The 16392-nt window shown below is 42.8% G+C and overlaps 1 protein-coding gene across 2 annotated transcripts in view; it reads left to right on the top strand.

Moving 5' to 3' along the window:
* Positions 1–16392, top strand: part of LOC126253376 (fatty acyl-CoA hydrolase precursor, medium chain-like) — a 116535-nt gene that overhangs the window by 23065 nt on the left and 77078 nt on the right. For both annotated transcript variants that reach the window (XM_049954663.1, XM_049954662.1), the window contains exons 3-5: positions 2116–2260; positions 4669–4854; positions 11531–11721. In XM_049954663.1, coding sequence (XP_049810620.1) covers positions 2116–2260; positions 4669–4854; positions 11531–11721 — 522 coding nt within the window. The remainder of the gene's footprint in view (positions 1–2115; positions 2261–4668; positions 4855–11530; positions 11722–16392) is intronic.

Genomic DNA, 16392 nt, shown 5'->3' with positions numbered 1-16392 from the left:
AGAGGCAGGAAAAAGTGATTTTGCAGCATGACAACGCTCGACCCCACGTTGCTAAAGGGGTCAAAACGTACTTGGAAACGTTAAAGTGGGAAGTCCTACCCACCCTACGTATTCTCCAGACATTGCTCCCTCTATCACCTGTTTAGATCAATGTCGCATGACCTGGCTGACCAACACTTCCGATCTCATGAAGAAGTCACAAATTGGATCGATTCGTGGAACGCTTCAAAAGATGAACAACTTTTTCGACGCGTGATTCGTACACTGCCCGAAATATGGGAGAAAGTAGTGGCTAGCGATGGAAAATACTTTGAATGATACATGTGTAACCAATTTGTTTCATTAAAGCCTCAAATGTTGGCGAAAAAACGGCGGAAGCGAAGTTGTACACCTTGTAATATACATATAAAAAGAGAGTCTTCTGCTGTAGACACTACTATTACAATCCAAGCAAGACCTAATCGGTGTTCTGTTCAAATTACTCTTCAGAAGTGGTTACAAAATGTCGTCGTCATTCTTCGTTTAATCGAAGGACAAAATTAGCATTCTTTCCTCCCGTGGCATTTTTGTTGTCTTCAGTTAATGCTCCATCTTCTGTGTCTTTATCACCTTCCTCAAGGAAATCATCTTATATTTTGGTATTACAATCAGCACCATACATATTGCGCTAATTTTAGTAGCAGAAGACGAGATTAGCACTGGAGAGGGCCAATATGATTAAACTAACATTCATCTAATCGTGACTGCTTGGTAGTTCACCTAAGATGCCACACTAATTTGAATTCTAACAAATATGCCTACTATTAGAAAACAAGCACACCATTACAAAACATTCAAAAATGGCTCTGAGCACTATGGGACTCAACTGCTGTGGTCATCAGTCCCCTAGAACTTAGAACTACTTAAACCTAACTAACCTAAGGACATCACACACATCCATGCCCGAGGCAGGATTCGAACCTGCGACCGTAGCAGTCGCACGGTTCCGGACTGCGCGCCTAGAACCGCGAGACCACCGCGGCCGGCTACAAAACATTCATAATATTTACGACAAAAATATCAATATCAGCTAACCGCTGGAATTAGACAATAAATAATCCAGTCTTTCTTAACAACGATGTTCAGTGTTAAGGTACTCAAGAGTATGTGTCGCTAATGAGTCCAGAATGGTGGGAACCGCAAAGAGATATCAACTGCAATCGTAAATTTTACGAAGGTTTAGTAAAATAGGGTTAAGTAATTGAGCTTTCACCTTATGCTCAATGGCAATGGAGAAGCCGTTTACTAAAAATTGTTCTTCGGCTCCGCCAGTAAACACTGACGTAAAAGGAACGAGACCAACTGTACAAATTTCTTTAGTTAGTTGTGTTCGGCTTCAATTTAGGACAAAAAATTTTATATTCATCCTTTCCGTTGCCTAAAAGAATTCTGACTGTCGTTCTCCATGAGACTGGGATCCAGTTCCACCTTACTTGCTTGCGATGGAGCACAAGTTGACGTCTGCAGTAAACTGTCCGTGAACTGCTAGGGAGAGACCAATTTTGATATTTAAGGTCATAAATACAGTTCACAGTACAAACAAATAAAGCACTAATACGCCTAGACAAATTATAGCACTTCATAAATAATGCGAGCACCCTCATTCCTTTTGAGTCTACCAATTATACTGCTGAGTTTGTGATAAGAAGATAGCTGTCAACGTAACTTTGCTGTCCCTCTATCTTCTCATTTCTGCTCCTTTCTTCTTTCTCTTATTTTCTTTTAAATGGAAAGCTAGTCATCTCTTTCTGATTAAGGAGATTTTGCGTAGCTTCTGTCGGCTGATTTGTACTTTAACGCCATCCGTTACAAAAATATAATATCAAAAGTAACCATTAGAGTCCGACGGTGAAAATTCTGTAGAGAATGTGCGTGCGACTGAGCGAAATATTCAACAATTTTTTTTATTTATTAATTTTCATGTTTTCTCATTTCAGCCAGTTGCCTCTTAAGGTGAGTGCCACGTTGTGCATTTTGGTAAGAATTTCATATTTGCTGGTATTGTGAAACTACATTCTGGATAGTTAATTCTGAACTGTTTGTAACGCATACAGCTGTAATTTAAATGCTTTTCAGTTAAAGCCTGCTGTCCCTCTTCCGGTAATGTTTTTCATTCATGGAGGTGGTTGGATAGGAGGCACTGCAAAAGGGTACGAGGCAGGCTATCTCCTTGATCACGACGTCGTTCTCGTCACCATCAACTACCGTATCGGTGTTCTGGGTAAGCAAATGTGTTCAAAGTGATCTGATCTGAAATTAACCAGATAATATGAAAACACTGCACTGTACACGGAACACGATTACAAATAGAAGTAGACAATTTTCATGCTATTAGTCTGCGTGCTGTGAAAGGGTTCCCAATTACACTGTTGTTCAAAATTTAATCTCCAAAGAAGGAAACCAAGATATTTTTCTGAGTAATTCTCATTTGCTTTGCTTTCTTCAGTTGTTATGTGGAAGACCACCACTGGTTTGACTGTTGTTTCGTCTGCATGTCTTCCCTCGTATCATGATGTCCCGGTGCCCCTAGCAATTTCTGACAAAAACTTAACGCTGCCACGTTGTTCACAACTGGAGAACCGCCGAACACGTGAAACAGAGTTCATGACAACAAACACTGCAAACTAAGACTTTCGCAGGGATGACAGTTTGCCAACTAATACAACACGCTGTTTGGCAGGAGCGCTGTCTGGAGCAGCCGTTATGCTTGTGATTTGTTGATTCCCTATTCGTGTTTCGTAAGAAAGTACCCTTAAAAACGATGGGTGGAGACGTTGCAGCCGTTCAAATGGAACACTTTATTTAAGACTATAAATTTATTGAGTTAAGTAATCCCTATAGTAAACTCTGTTAGAATAGTGTTTTGATTTCCAGTTCCTTGGCAATGTGTTGAGTATATGAGTATATGGTTGTGCTATATTGTATATGAAGCACTTCTGACTTCATAATGCGCTACGGGGCGAGGAAATGGGGTTATGTGTGTGGTTTCAATGTGTAAGGTTGTGCTTGGTGTTTTGCGTGTGTCTGGTATCGATCTCTAAAGTGGCGCGTAGCAGTTGTTTTGGGCGTTTGGGAGAAGCCTCTGGTGGTTCTTGTCCTAAACTTAGAATGAGGATGTGGGGCGCTATTTGTATTGTTCCGTAAAATGTTGTGGATTTGTCCTCAATAAATGAGTAGATTGTGGGATGTCCTAAAAGATCTCTTATATATGTGTCGGGGACGTACCTACCAGCGCCTGAGAAGACACGGAAAACTTTGCTTTGCAGACACTTCAGTCTTGTTATTGTAGTGTCTGATGCCAAAGACCACACTTCTGAGAAATACTGTATGACCTGACGCACTTGCTGGCGCCAGAGGAGGAGTCTGCACGGAACGGTTAGTAAGTCACCTTTCAGGAGTGGATACAACCTACAGAAAAGTGTGAAGCATTTGTTTGCTGCAGTAGTGAGATGCTTGTTCCGTGTTAGGCGTCGATCAATCTAAAGGGCCAGTTACGTTACAGAATTTCTCTAAATCAATTCCTTGCCGTCATTGATGGTCAGGGAGCTTGATTTTGGGGGTGAAGTAGATCGCCTCGCACTTTGTGGGGTTGATCTTGATGTTCCATCAATGACACAACTGCGTAATCTTGTCCAGGTGTTGCTGCAGGTTGCGATGTATTTGGAGGAGACTGCCTTTACTTTTTCAAAAGTGGTTCAAATGGCTCTGAGCACTATGGGACTTAACAGCTATGGTCATCAGTCCCCTAGAACTTAGAACTACTTAAACCTAACTAACCTAAGGACAGCACACAACACCCAGCCATCACGAGGCAGAGAAAATCCCTGACCCCGCCGGGAATCGAACCCGTGAACCCGGGCGTGGGAAGCGAGAACGCTACCGCACGACCACGAGATGCGGGCTTACTTTTTCAGACGGTGGTATCATAGAGGGCAATCTCTTCACCGATTTGCTTAGGAATGTCATTTGTGTATGTGGTATAAAGGACCGGACCTAAAACCGAACGTTGCTGGGTGCCTGGTGCAATTTTCCGTGTATAGCGACACTTGTCTCCGTTCCTTACGAAAAACTGTCACCCTGTAAGGAAGGAGTCAACGATACATATTATGTGACATGGGCACCCTATTTGATTTACTCTGTAAATTAGGCCATCGTGCCCGACATGATCAAGTGCCTTCTCTATGTCCAGGAACACTGTTCCAGTTGTTTCTCTCCTTGCCCTAGCCAGGCAGATGTGCCCCACCAAGCAGAGGGATTGCTGGATAATGGAATGCTCAGTGCGCAATCCAAACAGTTCCGGCATAAGGATACTGTTTTCAGTCAGGAACTGACAAAAGGGTAAAAGGATTATTAACTGTAGGATTTTAGTGAGGCCAGTTGGGAGGGAAGTGTGTCTGTTGACTTCGGGAAGGAGTAAGTTCTTGTTAGGTTTGGGTAGGGTGATGATCTTCGTAGCTTTCCTCGCTGCGGGGATGTATGTTAGCTGCATGCAGGCGCTATAAACGCTTGCGAGGAATGTTATGGCCGGATGAGTTTCAAAAAACTGACCAAAGAACATTAATTTTACTCCATTTACACCTGGTCAGTGATCATTCATGGAAGCTTGATAAACAATTTTTATTTTAACAGGTTTCCTAAGCACGGACGATGAAGTTTGTCCAGGTAACTACGGTCTCAAGGACCAAGTGGCAGCGTTGAAGTGGGTTCAGCAGAACATCGAAGAGTTCGGCGGTGACCCTGGCAACGTGACGATCTTCGGCCAGAGTGCGGGAGGAGCTAGTGTGAACTACCATATGTTGTCTCCTCTTTCTAAAGGTACGTTCTGATAGCTAAACTTACATATTTAGACTAGGGACATATTTCTAATATACAGGGTGGTCCATTGATCGTGAATGGGCCAAATATCTCAAGAAATAAACATCAAACGAAAAAACTACAAAGAACGAAAGTTGTCTAGCTTGAAGGGGGAGACCAGATGGCGCGATGGTTGGTCCGCTAGATGACGCTGCCATAGGTCAAAAGGATATCAACTGCGTTTTTTTTAAATAGGAACCCCCATTTTGTATTACATATTCGTGTAGTACGTAAAGAAATATGAATGTTTTATTTTGACCACTTTTTTCGCTTTGTGGTAGATGGTGGTGTAATAGTCACAAACACATGGCTCACAATTTTAGACGAACAGCTGGTAACAGGTAGGTTTTTTAAATTAAAATACAGAACGTAGGTGGGTTTGAACATTTTATTCCCGATGTTCCAACGTGATACATGTACTTTTTTGACCTTATCATGTGTGAGAACGCATGCTGTTACAGCGTGATTACCTATAAATACCACATTAATGCAACAAATGCTCAAAATGATGTCCGTCAACCTCAATGCATTTGGCAATACGCCTTCCGTAATGTTCGCACGTGCAATGACAATGCGCTGACGCATGTTTCAGGCGCTGTCGGTAGATCACGATAACAAATATCCTTCACCTTTCCCCACACAAAGAAATCCGGGGATGTCAGATCCGATGAACGTGCGGGCCATGGTTTGGTGCTTCGACGACCAATCCACCTGTCATGAAATATGCTATTCAATAACGCTTCAACCGCACGTGAGCTATGTGCCGGACATCCATCATGTTGGAAGTGCATCGCCATTCTGTCATGCAGTGAAACATCTTGTAGTAACATCGGTAGAACATTACGTAGGAAATCAGCATACATTGCACCATTTAGATTGCCATCGATAAAATGGGGGCCAATTATCCTTCCTCCCATAATGCCGCATCATACATTAACCCGGCAACGTCGCTGATGTTCTACTTGTCGCATCCATTGTGGATTTTCCGTGGCCCAATAGTGCATACTATGCCGATTTACGTTACCGCTGTTGGTGATTGACGCTTCGTCGCTAAATAGAACGCGTGCAAAAAATCTGTCATCGTCCCGTGATCTGTCTTGTGCCCAGTGGCAGAACTGTACACGACGTTCAAAGTCGTCGCCATGCAATTCCTGGTGCACAGAAATATGGTACGGATGCAATCGATGTTGATGTAGCATTTTTAACACCGACGTTTTTGAGATTCCAGATTCTCGCGCAATTTGTCTGCTACTGATTGCGGATTAGCCGCGACAGCAGCTAAAACACCTACTTAGGTATCACCATTTGTTGCAGGTCGTGGTTGACGTTTCACATGTGGCTGAACACTTCCTGCGGGCGGGAGTGGCCTAGCGGTTCTAGGCGCTTCAGTCTGGAACCGCGCGACCGTTACGGTCGCAGGTTCGAATCCTGCCTCGGACATGGATGTGTGTGATGTTCTTAGGTTATTTAAGTTTAATTAGTTCTAAGTTCCAGGGGACTGATGACCACAGACTTTAAGTCCCATAGTGCTCAGAGCCATTTGAACTATTTGAACCTATGGCAGCGCCATCTAGCGGGCCATCTGATTTGCCCCTTCAGGCTAGACGAGTTCCGTTCTTTGTAGTTTTTTCGTTTGATTCTTATTTCGTGAGATATTTTGCCCGGTCACTATCAATGGATCACCCTGTATAATTTAACTATTGTTGTGATTGCTCGAGAGGAATAAAATAATTAGAATGCTTAAAATTTACGCTTTGGTTAACAAAATTGGTTAAACAAGGTCAATTATATGAAGCAAGAGACAAATGTTTAAAAAATAGCTTTATTTGTATGTAGGATGATGACCTCCTCAGTTTTCCTCTCTGTATGTAGGACAGATGAAGCGATAAGATGTATGCAATTTCTACGTATACTTTCTATTTGATAGTGTTGCTATAACCGGAGGTATTATTTGTTCTCTTTTTTTACATTTTTAAAGGCAACTCCGTTGATAATACCAAATGAACTTAATATATTCTTTATCTTGTCATATATTATAAATAAAAGGTAAATCTCTAATAAATTCCATCGAACATAAATGGTGAGAACGTGAACTGTTTACAGCTTCTCCTCTGTTATGAAAATGACTAATGTACAGCTGGAACCAAAGAAGCTTCCAGTACTAGACTCCAATGTAATTATACTGTCCATAAAAACTCTAATGATATGGTTACTGCATAGAAGATAGAAATTAAAATGTAGCATCAGTTCTGCATTTGCCAAAAGTTTAATCCCTCTATAGCGTACAACACTGAGATTGGCTTCCAGCAGTACGCCGTTCCTTTCTTCTGCCAGCCTTCCTCATCAGTTCCGCGCATGTAGTGCATTCCACGTCATTCACAAATTGCTACAAGTATAACATCCTTGGTTGTTCCTGGCGATTCCTCCCATTAATAGCTCCTTCTGCTATTGTTCCCGTGACGTTAGTGCGCCTTGATAAGTGACCTGCGAGTTTGTGTCTTCTTCTTTGTATGTGCCTCCACAGAAATCTGGTTTCCTATACTCTTCTCAGCATCTCTTCGTTGGTAGTTCTGTCACTCCAGCTGATCTTCGTCATCCTTCTGCAGCACCAAATGTCCAGGGCCTCTAGACGCCTTCCCTCTTGCCTTCCTCCTGTCCAAATTTAACACCCGTGTACGACCACACTCCAAACAAATGCTATCACGATTCGTTTCCTTATTTCCAGACTGGTTGTCTTTCTCTTGAGTAACTTATTTCTGAAATTAATTGCAGTTTCGGTCTGCTGTATCTACTTACTATTTATTCCCGACTTCTACCATCCTCTGTGATCCTGCTCGACAAATAAGAGAATTCCCCTATAATTTCTAGCTCCTCTCTTCCTCTCTTTTAATTCTTATTCTTAAAGCTTCGTATTCTTCTTCAGCATTGCATACCACCACTTTAGTCTTTCGCTTGTTTGTTCTCATACCATGCTGATTACAGTGAATGCTTTCCATTGTGCTGAAGACCTTCTGTTGATCTTTTTTTGTCTCTGTGACCACTAAAATATCATCTGCGTAGAGCAGCACGTCTGTCTTCTGCCACAATTTGTTTATCTACCTTTGCTGTACAAGAAACGATGGAGTTATCTGAAACACTCTGGAATCACTGGCAACTCTTCATATTGTGCGAAGCATAATATAACTCAGTAGCCATTAGCCATCACTTTTAATTGTTACTGGAATTACAGCTCGTTTCTGAAATGATTGTTGTATTACTGAAACAGCACAGATGATCGAAACAGTAAGGCGTACGTAAATCAAAACACAGTTAAACAACTCAGGCAAGCGGCAGTATTAACTGCAAACACAGTACAGGTATAATGGCGTTGAAACGGTTGGTCTTAAAGACGTTAGGTCTCTACAGTCTCCTTTGCCATGAGACAGTAAATTCATTGATACGGAAATAGCTGTCAGAAGATGAGTATAAACAAAGTATGAAATACACATTATACATAAAAACCTAAAGTATTTGTCATATTACACAGTAAACAAAACAGAAGAATACGTTGCGTCAAGAACTGAGAATTGCAGTGGATAATCTAACTATAGCAAACAATATATTGTAGACTAGACTTATCCCTAATGACTAAATTCCTTATGCAGTGCTATGGCATGCCATCTTTGAGACGGCTCACAAATTTCTGAGGATTGGAACCAGTAACCCTGTAATAACAGTGCTGTTCATTAGAATTTTCGTCGGCGTATGTTGTCTAGCTGCATGTCCGCTTCCTACGAAGTCTCAAATGTTGTCAGTACGATTCGGGTATAGAAATATCATTGGAGAAGTTGTATGTAGGTCTTCTTTTCTTAAAGGACTTCTTCGGAAACTATTGTCTCAAAACACACCAACGTTAACATCTTATAGCGTGGAACCTAATCCGATTGCACCTCTGTAAAGTACGCTATTTTGTTGACTCTCAAAATAACCAAATGTAAAATACTGCGTACAAATAGGTGGAAAGATCCGTTATAGTATGATCACGCGATTGCTGAACGGTCACTGAGAGCACTGCGCACGCGGGGATGAAAACTATAACGACTTCATAAAATTAACCGTAGGGAAGCCAGGTGAGAGTCTAAGGTTTGTTGGTCCTTAGGAAATGTTATCCATCCACAATGGAGCCAGCTTACAGAACCCTCGTTCGACCGATACTTAGTATTGCTCGTCAGTCTGGGGCCCGTACCAGAAAGAATTGATGGAAAAAGTAAAGAATATTCACAGATGCGCATGGCGTTTCGTCACAGGTCCGTTTACGGAGAGGGAAAAACATCACGGATATGCTCATCCAACCCCACTGGCAGGCGTTGTGAGAGAGGTGTTGTGCTTCAAAGTGTAGTTTGCTGTTAAAATTAGGTAAGCATTCTGTATTAAAATACTCAGCCTATGTATTGGTTTCTCCTACGTACGTCTCGCTCGGAGGAGTATCAGCAATCGTTTCCCTATGACTGGGAACAGGAGTGTGAGGAAGTGACCGTGTATGACGCCAACAGAGCTAAGAAGCCTTTCGGCTTGTACAGAGTGGTCAGAAACAGTCTGAAATGCTTGTAGGGACGTTGCAGGATATGTTATGCTCAGAAAAGGTTGTTAAGAAAAAAATACCTTACGTCGCCCCGTTTCCGAGTTAGTTATCATTGAAGTTAGCCAATCAGGCCGTTGCACGCGAACATTCAAGAGACCCACTAGATACAACAATTAGTTCAAGCTGTTCTCATAGCATACATGATAGCGCACGAGACTGTTCACCCTTTGCCTCGGGTTCGAGCCCTACTGCCTTCTCAGATCCAATTTTTGTATGGCTTTCATGTTTGATCTTAGGAAATCAAACGGAGTACACGTCTGTCTGGTCTCTGGCGGGCCGCATGAATTTGCGCTCGCAGCTAACTGATTGGTTAACTCCACTGCTAGTTAACTCGGAAACGACGCAACGTATCGATTTTTTTCTTAAAAATTATTTCTCTGCACAACCTACCCTGCACCACCCTTACAAGATTTTTCGTATTGTTTCTCACCACCCTATACAGTGAATCACGTAAGTATACCATCACTTCAGGTGACGGCAAACATGAAGACATGCGCGGGAAAAGGAGCTAACCCTCAAATATAAAAGCTTAGAGATGAGTGTTTCCATCTGTTGCTGAACAAGGGAACTATCAAAATTGACATTGGTCTCATCAATAAATATCACATTAGGATATTTAGGAATGAGACCAATGTCAATTTTGATAGTTGCCGTACCCAGCAACAGATGGCAACACTTATTTTTAAGCTTTTACATTAGAGGGTCAGCCCGTTTTTCAGCGCATGTCTTCTTATAAACTGAATGTCCTGAGTATCCATTCCCAATATTATCAGAAACTCGAACTTCAAATGTGGAACAATGTTATCTAGCAAACATGGTTCAAATGGCTCTAACCATTATGGAACTTAAGATCTGAGGTCATCAGTCCCCTAGACTTAGAACTACTTAAACCTAACTAACCTAAGGACATCAAACAAATCCATGCCCTAGGCAGGATTCGAACCTGTGACCGTAGCAGCAGCGTGGTTCCGGACTGAAGCACCTAGTACTACTCGGCCACAGCGGCCGGCTGTTTTCTAGCATACTTCGACGTTTTCCTTTGAGCACTTCAGAAAATTTGTGGAGCTATACAATTTTGCAAAATTCTTGAGCTCTATACATATTTATAAACAGAATATAGATTTTTGTATTATTCAATGAGGAAAATACTACGATATTCGTCTCACCTGCTTCTGCAGGTTTCTCATTGAGGATTTTTTTATCACCAAGAGCACACACATCGATCTGTATGTGAAAATACAGCATGCGACATTTCGTATAGTACTGTGGTTCAGGTGGAACGATCTATCTTAATTTTAAGGCCATTCTAACGCTATTTCTTGAGACATTGACAGCGTGTTCACAGAATATTGTGTTACAATCTCAGTGTTGAATTACAGTTAAGTTAGTGTATGGAATGTAAGGCATTATTTCTTTTATCGCGAAAGATAAAAATTAAATACGGTATTGACAATTGATAAAGTAATAAAATTCGGATTAATTACCTGCTAGGCAAGAAAATTACAGGGAAAACTAAATTGAGTTGTTGGAGCAAAAAAAATTACTTGCAACAATATGTCAAACATTGCTTCACTTCCCAGAAAACATAACTCTGATACACTCTTAAATCCTGTCTAGTAACTGAAAGCGACCAAATGGCTCTGAGCACTATGCGACTTAACTTCTCAGGTCGTCAGTCGCCTAGAACTTAGAACTAATTAAACCTATGGACATCACTCACATCCATGCCCGAGGCAGGATTCGAACCTGCGGCCGTAGCGGTCGCTCGGTTCCAGACTGTAGCGCCTAGAACCGCTCGGCCACTCCGGTCGGCATGGATTTCACAGCGTTTGCAACGAAATTGTTAGAAACTAATAAAATCGTTAATATTATTTATTTAGACTGTTTCTTAATCTTGGTAAGCAATATCTAATCACTATGACTTGTAGTGTCTGCTTAACTACTGTCAATTTAGGAATTTTTTCAGCATACGCCTTGGTCATTTACAAAATCATGAATGCTGTGTTTACGTTCCAGGTCTGTTCCAGAAGGCTATTTCCGAGAGTGGTGTAGCATCGGCAACTTGGGCGGTCAGAAGACCGGGTTTGGACAAGGCTCGCAAAGTGGCAGCCCTGCTTGGATGCCCTACAGAACCAAACACCGCGTTGGTCGAATGCCTGCGGGGCGTCGATGCGTTCAACCTCACCGCTACACTGTTTCACTTCATTGTCAGTACTTGTAGATTTTTATCAATCTGAACATGAGAGCACAAGCTCCAAAAACAAAGTGGAATTCTTAGAAGTAGTACTGGACATAAGGTGAAATTACATGCTTCTTTTAAATGCACTACATTAGTCATTAAATCGTGAAGGAAGGATGCCACGGAACGTAGCACTAAACTGCACCCAGCTGCTGATTCAGACAGTTTGCTCTTGCATATTGAGACCCGACTTCAGAACATTTTGCAGCATACTGTATATTTGTCAGAAGTTAGGCAAGCAGGTTGTCTGTGTTGGCATGGGATATTCTGCGGTCGTAAAGTTGAACTTATTTATCTCATATAAGTATCTATCATTGGTAAGAAAATAACACCGAGTTGCATGAAATGGGAGCATTAAAGAAATCTTTTAAGCTGAGAAAAATTAGTGGGAGAGTAAATGTTGCTGTTACGTAAGCTGAGGCAACTAAAGAATCTGAACAAAGAAACAAGTTAGTCACTCCCAGAATACATCATGAAAAAAACCAAGTAATATCGCCTCTGTTCTTGATAACAGCCTGTATTCGGCAAAGAAGTGACTGCACAAGTTTCTTCGGGTATTCCTTACCCAGCACAAGCCACTCATTGATGACTGAGGTACCAAATCGTGGAAATTATTTACATCTGAATAGCAGCGGGCGATTTTTCGGGAAAAGTGAGGTGTGATAAGGTGCCTAACTGTTCGACAAACAAGCAGCACACACTGAGGTGACAAAATCCATTGGATACTTGGTAATATCGTGACGGATCTCCTTGTACCCTGCATAGTGCAGCAGCTCGACGTTCCATGGACTAAATAAGTCGTTGGAAGTCCCCTGCAGAAATATTGTGTCATGCTGCCTCTATAGCCGTCTATACTTGCGAATTTGTTGCCGGTTCAGGATTTTGTTCACTAGCTGACCTCTCCAGTATGTCCAACGACGTTCTATGGGATTTCTTTCTAGCGATCTGGCTGGCCAGATCATTCGCCCAAACTGTCCAGAATATTCTTCAAAAAATGTTCAAATGTGTGTGAATTCCTAAGGAGCCAAACAGCTTAGGTCATCGGTCCCTAGAGTTAGACTCTACTTAAACTAACTGAAAGAAACCTATGCTAAGAACAACACACACACCCATGCCCGAACTCGAACTTCCTGCGGGAGCGGCCGCGCAGTCCGTGACATGACGCCTCAAACCGCACGGCCACTCTGCGCGGAAATATTCTTCAGGCCAATCGCGAACAGCTGTGCCCCCAGAGACATGGTGCATTGTTAACTATAAAAATTCCATAATTGTTCTGGAATTTGAAGTTCATGAATGGCTGCAAATGGCCTCAAAGTAACCGAAAATATCCAATTCCAGTCAATGAACCGTTCGGTTGGTCCAGAGAAGCCAGTGACTTCCATGTAAACACAGCCTCCACCATTACGGAGCTAAAGGTAGCTTGATCAGTGCTTTGTTGACAACTTGGGCCCATGGCTTCATGGTGTCTCTGCCACACTCGAAACCAGCCGTCAGCTCTTACCAACTGAAATCGAGACTCACCTGAGCAGACCACGGTTTGCTAATCTCCTAGGGTCCAACTGATAAGGTCACGAGCACAGGACAGGCGTTACAGGCAATATCGTAGTGTTAGCAAAGGCACCCGAGTAGGCCATCTACTACCATAAGCCATTAACGCCAAATTTCGCCGCTCTCTCCTAACAGAAACGTTGATTTCTGCGGTTATGTCACGCTGTGTTGCTTGACTGTTAAAACTGACGACTGTAAACAAACGCCGCTGCTGTCGGTCGTTAAGTGAAGACCGTCGACCATTGTTTGTCCGTGCTGAGAGGTAACGCCTGAAATTTGGTATTCTCGGCGCACCCTTTGACACTGTGGGCCACAGAATACTAAATTCCCTAACGATTTCCGGGAAGAAATGACCCATGCGTCTTTTCCAACTTCCACTCCGCATTCAAAGTCTTTTAATTTATGTTGTGCGGCCATAATCACGTCGGACCCTTTTCACTTGTATCACCTGACAAGGGAACCTCCCCATCGCACCCCCTCAGATTTAGTTATAAGTTGGCACAGTGGATAGGCCTTTAAAAACTGAACACAGATCAATCGAGAAAACAGGAAGAAGTTGTGTCGAACTATGAAAAAATAAGCAAAATATACAGACTGAGTAGTCCATGTGCAACATATACAACAGCAAGGATAACCTGAGCTCAGGAGCGCCGTGGTTCCGTGGTTAGCGTGAGCAGCTGCGGAACGGGAGGTCCTTGGTTCTAGTCTTCCTTCGAGTAAAAAATTTTAATTTTTTATTTTCAGACCATTATTATCTATTCGTCCGCCCGTCCAATACGAGCTAACTGCGCCGTAGTATCGGGCAAGGTAGAAGAATCTTTTTACCCATTCGCCTAGTGTACAAGTTAGGTGGGTCGACAACATGTTCCTGTCATGTGACGCATATGCCGTCACCAGTGTCGTATAGAATATATCAGACGTGTTTTCCTGTGGAGTAATCGGTTGACCTATGACCTTGCGATCAAATGTTTTCGGTTCCCATTGGAGGGGCACGTCCTTTCGTCTACTAATCGCACGGTTTTGCGGTGCGGTCGCGAAACACAGACACTAAACTTACTAAACTTATTACAGTGAACATAGACGTCAATGAACGAACGGACACATCATAAATAAAAAAAGTAAAGTTTTCACTCGAGGAAAGACTTGAACCTAGGACTTATCGTTCCGCAGCTGCTCACGCTAACCGCGGGACCACGGCGCTCAACGCTTACACTCTCTTTGATGTTGCATATCTTGCGCATGGACTACTCAGTTTGTATATTTTGCTTATTTTTTTCATAGTTCCACACAACTTCTTCCTGTTTCTGGATTGATCTGTGTTCAGTTTTTCAAGGCCTGTCCACTGTGGCAACTTATAACTGAATCTGAGGGGGGCTCGATGGGGAGGTTCCCTTGTGAGTAAAAATGACACCTCCGCCAACGCAGTGCACTTGTGTACACTATACTGTCGCCAACTGTATACAAGCCTACCGATGTCCCATGAATTTGTCACCTCAGTGTGTGCGTGCAGCCTGTTAACACGGCTATTGTCTTCTGGTAAATCTGGAGTGTCCACAGCACGCTAACCATCAAGATATATCAGAAAAGAGCAATTCCTGCTCACCAATAATAATGGAATAAACGTACTCGCCATTTTCGCGGTAACATGCATGAATGGGTCCAAGTCAGTCTAGGACAAACAGTCCCGAAATACAATAACATATGGTTACAATTAAAGTGCCGCCACTCACGGAGGTCAGTGTAGGCTGTAATTACCGTACGGCAGCGAAATTTGCTAGATGTGTTAATGCGCTAATGTCGAACCGACTTACACTGTGAAAAAATTAGTTCCAATTCTGGCTATCGGATGCAAATCTGGCGCTGTATGTAATGGATCCTGAACGGAACATGAGCAGAAAACGTCAAACGAGTAAGAAAGGCATAATGTTGATTTTTACTGTCAAGCGCTACTTACACAATTTGTTCACTATGAGCACTAGATACGTCGACAAGATGCTGCATGCGTAAAATGATGTGATTAACAGGTGCTCGCAGTATTTCCTGCGGAATCTGACCAACGTGTTTCTGTATGCTGGCCTTTAGATCAGATATAGACCGAACGTGTCCCTGGTGAACGCGTTCTTTTAAACAGACTAAGAACCAAGCCACATGGATTCAGGTGACCTTGCAGGCCACCCATCAGGAAAACCTCTGGAGATAACACATTCGTGGAAAGTTACATCAAGCAGCAGATCTTTCTCTGGGCGAGCAACGTGAGGCATTGCCCCATCTTGCTTGAAAACATTGGTTTCCACACAGTTGCGCCGTTCCAAAGCAGCAACCACATGCTGTACATGGAGGTCTCGATGACAGGCAGGCGCCACGGTGCACTCGACAGGCCCTCTGGGTGTACTATATGCTGGACCGAGAATAAAGTGCTTGTGAATCCACACCATATAGTCAATGCGAGTGCAATGACTCTTCATGCACAACACGCTTTTCAGTAGCACTCCAGAATCGGCAGTTGTTTGTATTCGCTGCATCCGGTACTGCAAAATGTGCCTCATCACTCCACAAAATACTGCTCATCCACTTGTCGTCAACTTAGATCCGTGCCAGAAACCAAGAGCAAATTCGTAACACTGCTGCGGATCACGAGGTCTCAGTTGCTGCACCCTGTAGATCCTGTACGGGTGCCAGTGTAATATATACCGCAAAACTGTCCATACTCTTGAGCATGGAATGGAAAATTCTCGTGACACTGCACGAGCACTAGCACTACACGAGGTATATGCTGCGTGGCCAGTTACATCAACAGCAAACTCGTCAACAACTTCCACCAGGATAGGACGCCTACCTCTTCTAGGTACCACACCAAGCTTACAAATGTCTTCGAGTTTCATTACATCTTCTTTAAATCATTTAATGACTTCGGGCCTCCCTCATATCTTTCAGTCGAAGACACGCTCGCAATGCAGTATTGTAATTGCTGACGTTCATATAAAACAGTTTCACTAACAGCACACGGTCTCTCTTCTCAACAGGCATCCTGTTCAGTCACATTGTTGTTGTTGTGGTCTTCAGTCCTGAGACTGGTTTGATGCAGTTCTCC

This window comes from Schistocerca nitens, chromosome 4 (assembly GCF_023898315.1).
Source record: "Schistocerca nitens isolate TAMUIC-IGC-003100 chromosome 4, iqSchNite1.1, whole genome shotgun sequence".
Classification (NCBI taxonomy): domain Eukaryota; kingdom Metazoa; phylum Arthropoda; class Insecta; order Orthoptera; family Acrididae; genus Schistocerca; species Schistocerca nitens.
This window is presented reverse-complemented; position numbering and strand designations above follow the sequence as displayed.